The sequence below is a fragment of the Bidens hawaiensis genome, unplaced genomic scaffold (assembly GCF_021521415.1).
Source record: "Bidens hawaiensis isolate Kalapana, Puna unplaced genomic scaffold, B.hawaiensis_p1.1 tig00035039_1, whole genome shotgun sequence".
Lineage (NCBI taxonomy): Eukaryota > Viridiplantae > Streptophyta > Magnoliopsida > Asterales > Asteraceae > Bidens > Bidens hawaiensis.
The window spans coordinates 165001-176150 of record NW_027505343.1 but is presented as its reverse complement, the minus strand read 5'-3'; the positions used below and the strand labels follow the sequence as shown (position 1 = coordinate 176150).

Below are 11150 nucleotides of genomic sequence, written 5' to 3'. Positions count from 1 at the left end.
AGTTCTCTCCCCAATAAAGAGTTTTATCTTGATCCTTTCCATATATATATATATATATATAATATGATTAGATGAATGAATAAATTAGGCTCCTGCTAGGACACCTCAGGCACCTCTTAATACGCGATGTATAGCACTATACGCCGCGCATTAAGGGGTGTTTGTCTTATACGGTGTACACTATAGGACGCGTATAGCACTAAGTGCGACCTACTGGTTCAATATGAATAATTGAGCTCACCGGCTCCCCCTTTATTCTCTTTATTATATATATACATATATTAACATACACAAACACATGCACACACAAATTCACCATCGCCTTTCGAGACTCAAAAGCAAAAAAAATAAAATATGGTGGTTCGACAATATGTTTCCTAACAACGAGGAGGAGCCAGGATACGCGCCTAACGATCAGCCTAGCGTGTCGGGATTACCTTATTTGAACCAGGTTTCGTTGTATATTGTATATTGATATTATATAAAGTTGTTAGTTTGCTTATAACTAAAATATGTTACCATTACGTTTGTCAGGAGTATCACTATTACGATAGTCGGGCTGAACAGTCTTATGTTACCTTGCACGCCTGGGTTAGCAAATTTGAACCATGTAATATATGTTTAATATAAAGTCCTTATTTGATTTTTAACTAACATATGTTACCATTACATTTTTCAGGAGTATTTTGCTTACGAGAGTCAACCTGGACAATTTTATGGTAAGCCAATGTACCAATTACCTGTTGGCGGGTCCCATTATGGATGCCAGTCGTCTTCTTCGTACCACTTACAAGTAGTAGAGCAACCATATTACGGAACCCGGTGTTCGTACCACGTACAAGTAGAAGTTTCATCGTATAACGAGGGAAACGAACATGATGGAGATAATTATGATGCTAGGGGGAACCATATGATGAAGATAATTATGTTGATGATCATATACGCTAGCCGACGGTTTCGTATAAAACAAATATTGTAAGACACCATATGTTTGTTTTGTATTTATTATTATTATTATTATTATTATTATTATTATTATTATTATTATTATTATTATTATTATTATTATTATTATTATTATTATTATTATTATTTATACTATTCATTATTGTTATTTAATTATTATATTTATTATTATATTTATTATTGTTATTATTTATTTGCTATATTTATTATTATTTATATTATTCATTATTATTTAATTAGTCTTCCCTAATGCCACCAAAATTTATGTAGATGGCACATCTCCGAGAATATAAAGAAAAAGTTTAAGAGTCTCTATAAACATATATCAGGGAGGACTTCGCGTACTAGTGGAAGGTTTTGTATCAGTCTCCGACTATCAAAAATTTCGAGTATAATTGCACTCAGATGCAACGCCATATAGAAGAACGAGACAGACACAGTAAGCCTTTCATGTGTATACATTTTTTAATAGTATGGATAGACATTTTATTTACTTTCCCCTTTCGCATTCACAATTACGAATATATAATTACAAGTCGTATCTTCTATAGTTGAAAGTGACGGACGGTTAATCAGGCATCATGTAGTGGCGTTGATAGCCGAAAGACAAGGGTACATGCACCGATCAGCCGGTGTCCCGATGATTGAGTGTTATGTGCCTTATGTCCAAGGCTTGATGCAAAACTACTATCGAGCCGGGGGTCTCACCGAAAGCAGCCTCTCTATCCTTATAGGGTAGAGGTAAGGCTGTCTACATCTTACCCTCCTTAGACCCTACCATAGCTTTGCTATTGGTGGGATATACTGAGTACGATGATGATGATGATCTTCTATAGTTGAGATAAGATCTCAACAATAAATGCCGAATATATGAAAATCATATAACTAATTACAAGATACAACACGATTGCTACTATACACCCACAGTCAAGGGGGGTGAGCGAAGGCTGAAACTGGATTGAAAGTCTTTGAATAATGCTCGGCGAAGACCCTTAGTAAAAATATTTGCAACTTAATAACATGCCAGCATATGAAGTACAAGAACCTGACTCCACTGAACTTGTTCTCGTACAAAATTAATATCAAGCTCAATATGCTTTGTGCATTGGTGTTGAACTAGATTATTGGAGAGATAAATCGCACTGACATTATCACAATAGACTAGAGTTGCGCGAGACAAGGGACGTCGAAGCTCTAGTAGAAGATTGCAATTATACCCCCCCACAGTCGAAGCGGGAGGTGAGAGGAGGCTGAGACTGGATCGAAAGTCTTCGAATAATGATCGACGTAATTTATAAAAAAAATGAGAACGTAAAAAACAATACCAACCACCAGTCTACATAAACAACGATTTATAATAGAAAAGAAAAAAACTTAAAAATTACAACAAAAGAATCAAAATGAAGAATAAAATAATAACAATAAATTCCAGTAAATACTTATAACAGCAAAAGAAAAAAAATCTAATAATAATAACAAAATATAAATTAGCAAATACTTATAAGGTCTCATAATTAAAAATACAAACAAAAAATAACAACATACATTTATAAAAATAAACCTAATGATAACAATAATTTAGTTTTTACTGTCTTCATTTTAAAAATAATATCTCTAAAGTAATTAATACGATTAGATGAATGAATAAATTATTAGATGGCAAAGACGACCCACGCACCATAAATTAGTTCACCAACCCCAAACACAACGGTCATCTCCTTTTTTTATTATTATTTTATTTTTGAATAATCTCCAGGAGCCTAAATTATTAGATGGTCGTCTCCTAACATAAACCCTAATATAATAATTTCGACCGTTTTCACCGCGCCCTGTCTAAGTCTAATAATGGAGATCATCGATGTCTGTTAACTCAAACACCCAGAAGAATAATCGAGAGTCCATTTATTATGGGTTGCTTTCTTGGTTGTTTCGGTTCTTCAAAGGATCACAAACCAAGAAAATACAAGTTCAATACAGATCAAGTAAACATCACTTCAATTCAATTCAATTCAATTCCCCCCTTTTTCTATTACTTCTGCTATAATCAAAACCTGGTCTCATCTGTTTCGATCGAGAAAACCGCGAGACCCAACCCGGACCCGGACCCCTTTCATGGTATTCTTGGGACCGGGAACCAAACCTATTATAAATAACCGGGCCGGGTCTCGCGGGTCTTACATGGTTTATGCTCACCCTTCAGTTTTGAGATTTTGAATGTTTGATTCCTGGTGTTAGCTACCCATGACAGTTTGAATTTTGAATTCTGTTTCAGAACCATAAAAGTCAAAACCTTGTGCAAGATGACGCATCATTGGTACAAACAATCAAAGATAAAACCTCTGATTCACTTCAAGAATTAAGGTAATTCATGTATTTACTAAGGCCCCGTTTGTTTTATTTAGAGATTTAAGTCTGAATCTGAATACCACATCTGAATGTTAAGAGGTGGTTCAAATGTCTGAAATCTGAATCATTAAGAGGTGGAGGCTAGAGACGAACCTCTAGTCGTCGGAGATGGAGCCTAGTTTCCGGGTTAGAAGTTAATGGAGGCCGGAGACAAACGTATGTTTTTTTGGGTTAAGAGGTTTTCAGACCCACTAAAAGCTCTTACTGGTTCAGTTGCTATTAAGACGCTGAACCTCTTAATGCCAGAAAAAAAACAAACAGCCCCACATCTGATTACGTCTGACCGAATCAGACGTTTTCCTCTATTCAGAGAAAAGAGGCAAAAACAAACAGGGCCTAATATTTATTCTTCAATTTTAATTTATATTCTCAATAATGTTACAGTTGGAAGATTGAGGAGCCGCTGAATCTGAGTAACAGGAAGAACGTGACATTTGGCACAAATATCACAACCAATGAACATGTTCAAGAAATCAATAACAGCACCGAATCTTTATTAGAGAGAAACGAAAAAGGCGAAGCGTTTCCCAAATCGAGCCAAAGCACGTCAATCGAAAGATGTTCGGATGCCACGAATGTTGGACCCTATCCACCAAATTACCGGTACGGAAATTGTTTAGAAAGTGATGATGAAGTTGAAGATTCCGATTCCGAGGATGAAAACGATGAAGATATCGAACAAGATTATGATAACGATGACGGAATCATATGTCGAGAAGTCTGGTGTGAGTCAATTCCCGTTGAAACCGATCAGGTATTGAAGCCTGTTGAAAATCTTACACAGTTGAAAGGTTTGAAATCAAAAGGTACAATAACACAATCACCAAGTCCACAAAAGGAGAATGCTATAACTTCCATTCCATTTCCACACAATAATCGGAATCAAGAACCGTCAGTCGATGCTAGTCTTTCGAATTGGTTAGTTTCTACTGAGAAAAGCACGTCTAATAACAAACAGGTCGGATCCTTTAACCCGGATCCTGTTTCACAAGAGTCACCAAGTACCACAGAGAGCATTGAAGATAGACCAATATTTGGAGCGTTGACTGTTGATGAGTTAAAACAATTTTCAGAGTCAACATGTACACCAAGAAAGTCATCGAGCCGAAGCCCAGATGATAAGCCTATAATTGGTAGTGTCGGGAGTTATTGGAGTCAAACAGGCTCTGCCCAATCTTTGAGCTCAGTTTCATCATATAAAGGCATACCGAACACCACCAGCAAGTATAGAGAGGTATATTTTTAATATTAAATGTCTTGTGTGATAAAAAGGTCACGGGTTTTATTTTTGTATATTTTGCTTATCAAGATAACAAAGTTGTTGCTCTAATAGTCTAAAACCTTTATAAAAATGGTTTTGATGAAAAATCTCAAGGGTATAAACACGTTTAAGTTGAAACGGGTTATCTCTAATACTTGTCAAAATGGGTCGGGTTGTCTTACAAACACTTCTTTGTTGGTTCATTAGGAACTGTGAATATAGGCTTTGTGGATGACTTGAAAACTTGATTAGCTCGTTTCCGTTTAAGTAGAAGCAGGTTTTTCCTAGTACATATCAAAATGGTTTGGGTTGACCGAGACACTTGTTTGTTGATTCTTTAAGAAACGGTAAATAGTAGTGCAAGTAATAATGTAAATCCTTAAATACTTTAGGATGATATCATCATCATCATCATACTTAGTAAATCCCACTAATAGCAAAGCTATAGTAGGGTCTGAGGAGGTAAGATGTAGACAGCCTTACCTCTACCCCGTAAAAATAGAGAGGCTGCTTCCGGTGAGACCCTCGGCTTCATAGTAGTTTTGCATCAAGCCTTGGACATAAGGCACATAACACTCAACCATTGAGACACCCGCCGATTGGTGCATGTACCTTTGTTATTTTCATGAAATTAGTAAAATAACATCAAAGTTAGTGCAATTTCACTTTTGTTCACCTGAGGACCCACATATATACTTTAGGATGATATATGTATTAAAAATATAGACTTAGGATTACTTGAAACTTGATTGGCCCATTTTCTTTTAAGCTGGAACGGGGTATTTCTAGTACATGCCAAAATGGGCTAGGTTGAATGACAAAACACTTGTTTGTAAATAATAATGTAGATATTAAAATATTTTAGGATGATATATGTATTTTCAGTGACTTGAAAATTTGATTGGCCTGCTTTCATTATAGCCTTTTTTTTTATTTGGCACGTCTGGGATAAAGCGCAACCTAAGTAAATTGTGTTTTTTGATTTACAGGATAAGAAGGTGAATTGGCATAACACACCATTTGAAACAAGATTGGAGAGAGTTTTGAACAGAGATGCCGCTACTAAGTGATATGAATCTTAGAGGTGTTTTGCTCTATTTCCATTTTTTATAATATTTTCTGAGATTTGGGTTTGCACAGAAACTGAATTGGGTTTTGCTCTGTTTCCATTTGGTTTGTTGTTATTCTATATTGGTTTTTGGTGTTTATAAATATAAAGATTGGGATAATTTGTTATTTGTATTTCACATCTTTCAAAGGGACCAAGACCACTGTACTCCACAATATGGATATTTTACACCAAAATGAATATGGAATTATACTAATTTTGCATGTATAAGATTTGACAGAATAGATCAATGAGAAGGTGAGACCAATGTACAAAAAGTAAATGGGTACCTGGGGATATATACAAAAAATTTACAAAGTAACTTGTTTAGTTTTGTGTAAACTAGAATTAATAGAAAAAATGTTGTATGATTAGTAGAGTAGATTGTATGATACCAAGAAGTGATTCAGTTGGTTGAGCCCCAAATATACCTCTCCCTTACCCCCTCATTTGGTTTCATGAACTCGATCTGGAAGCCGGTCCCCAACCTGATTTGTTAGGGGTGTGTTGCCGAGTGAAGCCGATGGTACCACTGGGTACCCCTAACACCCTTAGTTATTGTTTGTTAATGAATCAACAAACAAGTGTCTTGTCAGTCAACATAATTTTTTTTGACATTGTGGAGAATATATTTTGTAATTGCTTGCCCCCCTTCGCATTCACAATTACGTATCTATAATTACAAGTCATATCTTCTATAGTTTAGATAAGATCTCAACAGTAAATGCCGAATATATGAAAATCGTACAACTAATTACAAGATACAATATGATTGCTATTATAACCCCCGCGGTCGAAGCGGGAGGTTAGCGAAGGCTGAGACTAGATCGAAAGTCTTCGAATAATGCTCAGCGAACACCCTTAGTAAAAATATATGCAACCTGATAACATGTCAGCATATGAAGTACAAGAACCTGACTCCGCTGAACTTGTTCTCGTACAAAATTAATATCAAGCTCAATATGTTTCGTGCGTTGGTGTTGAACTAGACTATTGGAGAGATAAATCGCGCTGACATTATCACAGTAGACTAGGGTTGCGCGATACAAGGGACGTCGAAGCTCTAGTAGAAGACTGGGTAACCAACATATTTTGGCGACAACGTTCGCAACCCCAAGGTATTCGGCTTTAGCACTTGAACGAGAAATAGTGGGTTGGCGTTTTGAGGACCAAGAAATTATGTTGTTACCAAGATAGATACAATACCCTGATGTAGAACGGCGAGTGTCCGGGCAACACCCCAATGGGTGTCGGTATATGTGATTATGGAGAGATTCGGTGGACGCCTAAAGGTAAGTCCGAGAGCATATGTACCCTGAATGTAACAGATTATTCTCTTTAATGCTTCCCATTGGGACGTGCGTGGAGCATGCATGTGCATACAAATTTGCTGAACCGCGTCAGTGATATCGGGTCGTGTAAAGGTAAGATATTGTAATGCCCTGGGAAGACTTTTATAAGGGGTCAGGTTGTTAAAAACATCACCGGATATTTCCCCAAGCTTCGGGGTTTGTGTCAATAGGAGTGGATACGAGTTTGCACGTGTGCATTCTAGCATGTTTAATGATGTCTTTTGCGTAAGCTTGTTGTGTTAAGAGCATAGTGTCCCCCATTCGTGTGACCGAAATACCCAAAAAAATAGCTCAATGGACCTAGATCTTTCATGGAAAATTCTTTAGCAAGTCCGGCTAGTAATCGGTGTCGAAGAGAATCGCTGGAGGTGACCAAAAGTATAACATCGGCATATTTCTTTACCGTTGTGAAGTGTTAACAGAGAAGAGTTGCACATGCTTTGAGAGAAGCACAATGTGAGAACATAGTCAGTAAACCATTGGTACCACGCCCTTGATGCATGTTTAAGCCCATATAAGGATTTCTTGAGTGAACACACGTGATTAGGAAATTCCTTATTTCGAACCCACGAGTTGGTACATATAAATCGTTCAAATAATTTTCCGTGACACCCGGGCAAAATTTAGCTTAACTCGATGCTAATGTAATATGTGTTTATGTAATAAAATATTATAAGAAATAAAATAATGATATTTTAGTTCCAAAAACTCCAAAATATATATACTTTATCTTAGTGAGTTCGAAAAAGTTCAAGTTTGTCGCGCAGCGAACACTACGCGAAACGAACAATGGTAACGACTTAGATACTGTTAAATGTCCAAACGTGTCTGGAATGACTCGAAAAATTATAATTATAATAAAAACATTAGTAATAAGTGATAAACTTATTTTTAGAATATTCGTTTCGAAATATTAAGAAAGTTTGCGGTTCAAGAGCCAGTGTCGGACACCGGACGAGCCCGAACTCAGGTATCACCAAATTTTAGTTTCTTTAGTCCAATTGTCAGGAATCGAATATCGGATAAAACCTAATAAAAATATTAGAAACGGAAATCGTTTGGTTAATTAAAATTCGCAAAACGTAAACCGGAAAAATTAGAACTTTGTTTAAAGCCAACTAAAATTAACCAAACTCTTCTCATTCCCACCATCCAAACCGTCACCCACCAGCCTCCATACCGCCCATTGTTTTCCATGAATTATAATCATAAGTCTAGGTAATTATGTGTGTACTTGCATCTTTAAATAAATCAACTTACCACCTCTTAAACCTATTAACCCAACTCATCAACTTACCCCTCTCCCCTCCTCCTTATAAATCACGACACCCCACCACCACTCATTATTTTCAAAAAACATCTACAACATATTAACCAAAAACACACACATACACTATGAAGGATTAAACTAGAATGGAGGTTTAAGTGAGTTGCATGTGGATTAAGAAGCCATAGAATCAAAAAAATCAAGTCATTGTTAAGAGCTTTTATCATCTCTAAAATTTCACCCAAAAATCCAAGATAAAATCATAATCTATGAGTTTGGTATGTTGATTTTTAGTTATATTACACAATGGTTAAAGAAATTTGAAAAATGAAAAAGTGTGTGCATGTGTGTATGACCATGAGTTTGGTTATATGTATGGATGTGGGAATAAAAACCCACATGCATGTGTACATACATAAATCTAAATCTAGATGCATTATTGTTGTTAGATTGAGAAATATAATCTTGATTTGTTGATTGAATGACTAACAATTGATAAACTTGATATTATAAAGTGAGTTTATACATAAGTGTTTGACTAGATGGTGTTAGTTGACTTTGTAGATTGGTATGATTGAATATGAACTTTATAAAATATCATGAGTATTTTGGTTTTTAGTTAAAAAGTTAGAATTTGGTAGTATAAGACATGGTTCTTGAAGAAATTGATGATAGAATTTTGTTAGAATACACAATTTAATAGTTGAAATATGTCTGAGTTAGACTAATGTATAAACTTGTTGATTGTTACTAAAAATGATCTTTTTGTTAAGTGCATAGTTGATTTTGATTTTGATTTTGACATGAATGGTTAACATATTTGAACTTGAGATATTTTTGAAAAGTGATTATGATTATGATAGAGGACACCATGCTAGTATTTGATAAATTTTTGTGGATATATATATATATATATAATTGGTACTTAGTATAAATAGAAACTTTATGTGTTATACACATGGAAAGTATCTAGTTGATAAAATAATGACATGATACTCACTGGCGAAGCTTCATTGAGGTCCGGGGTGGCCCCGCCCCCCTGTTTTTTTGCGCAGTAGTGTAAATTTACCCGTTTTCAGCCGAAATTTTTTATACGTAGTGTAAGTTTAGCCCTTTTTGGCCAAAATATTTGAGCCCGGCCCCCCTCATTTGTAAAATTTTGTATACATTTTGAGCTCACCCCCCCCCCCCCCGGTGCCTCAGTCTAAGCTTCGCCACCGATGATACTTGAACACACATACATACATAATGAATTGATTATAAAGAATTTCATATTACTTGGCCATACAATAATCATTCACTCATGGTCAGGTTTTATGCTAGAAAGTTAGTTACTAGTCACAAATATTAAATAAAAACATGAAGTGTGTTATAGTTTGGTGATGTATATAAAATTATACATCTTTTCAGCATCAAATAATCTCTAAAAACTGCAACTTCTATCAAATAAGCTAGCTTTGAAGGGTACTTATCACACTAAAATGCAATTTCAGGTAAATCCAAGCCTTAAATGAAGAAACAAGTGAAAATAAAAAGAAAAGCGAAAGAAAACCCAAGAAAAGCCTCAACCATGCCCATGCTTTTGAACACAAGAAAAGACAAATACTAAAGCCAAAAACATGGGGTTGTGCCTCACAACCACGGGGCCGTGGTTACCTTCAGATAAGACAAAATGGAATTAAGCACATGTTGTTAAAAAGCATGGGGTCGTGCCTCAAAAGCACGCTCCCGTGGTGAGTCATCATGTACGATCTGACAGCATGAAACTGGGACACCTGGACATGGGGTCGTGCCCCTCTCTAGATAGCCTATAAATAGAGGCTTAAGTTGCACTTATTTGGTGTGCTTGAAGAAGATCTCTAAACGGGTTTCTCTTATAAAAACACCCACATTACACTCATATTGAAGATCTTGTGAAGAGTTTGAAGGCTTGGAGGTTATCATCATCCATCATCATTATGAAGGGAGATTCATCCACATTTGGTTAGATTGTTCTAGTTTAATCATGTATTTGTTGTCATCATCTCTTTTAATGTTCATAATAATGCTCATCATGAGCTAAACTCCAATTACCATCTATAATCTATGAAGAAGCTTTGTTTTACTTGATGATTATGTGAAACATGTGGTTTAGTTTGGTATAGTACATGGTTATTTTGCAATTATCCATTGATGAAGAAATGTTTTATCACCTTAACTCAATACATCAAAGTTGATGATTTATAATCATTCATGTTAACTCATGTTCTTGGAAACTAGAATTGGTAAAAAGAATACTTTGATACCTTATTCAAGAAAAAACATGGATCCTTATGTTGTACTTAGAAATGATGAGATATAAGCTATGATCAATTTCTCTAGTTTTGATAATTCTGAAATAACATTGTTAACACGATTGCTTAGGTTATCATGCTAGTTAAAAAAATCATATGTTAATGGAATGTGTAATTATAATCTAATTGAATCAACCAAGGGGACGTTGTGTGAGTTAACTATAACCACTCGAAGTTGTTAAGATTGGTATTTGCTAAATCGAAGTCAATCCTAATCGTTCTACTATACCAAACTTCTTGTCTACTTAAATTGACATTCTCGTGTTAGTATGACATTAGGAAAGGATGGACTTTATTATACTACATATACGATAGGTACACTTGCCTATTTTGTGTGTGTTTAGTTTTAGTAGAAATCACTTTTATAAATTTAAAACATGATCTTGTGCAAAGCTTAAACCCCCAATCAGTTATCATTTTACTAGCACGCGCAGCACACATCATGTTTTTGTTCCTT

General features: G+C 35.4%; 1 protein-coding gene across 1 annotated transcript; it reads left to right on the top strand.

Moving 5' to 3' along the window:
• The first annotated feature begins 370 nt into the window (after positions 1-370).
• On the top strand, positions 371-5920 carry LOC143612592 (uncharacterized). The gene is made up of 6 exons (XM_077086542.1): positions 371-451; positions 535-591; positions 680-793; positions 3239-3327; positions 3757-4606; positions 5623-5920. The coding sequence occupies exons 1-6, from the start codon at positions 371-373 to the stop codon at positions 5701-5703; spliced, it is 1272 nt and encodes a 423-aa protein (XP_076942657.1). The 3' UTR covers positions 5704-5920.
• Positions 5921-11150: the final 5230 nt, after the last annotated feature.

Bases quoted from the DNA above. Each gene is read 5' to 3' on its own strand.
- LOC143612592 (XM_077086542.1), top strand. From the start codon at position 371: ATGTTTCCTAACAACGAGGAGGAGCCAGGATACGCGCCTAACGATCAG. The intron at 592-679 runs GTTAGCAAATTT...TACATTTTTCAG, and splicing joins ATGTTACCTTGCACGCCTGG to GAGTATTTTGCTTACGAGAG. The intron at 794-3,238 runs GTAGTAGAGCAA...ATTCTGTTTCAG, and splicing joins CTTCTTCGTACCACTTACAA to AACCATAAAAGTCAAAACCT.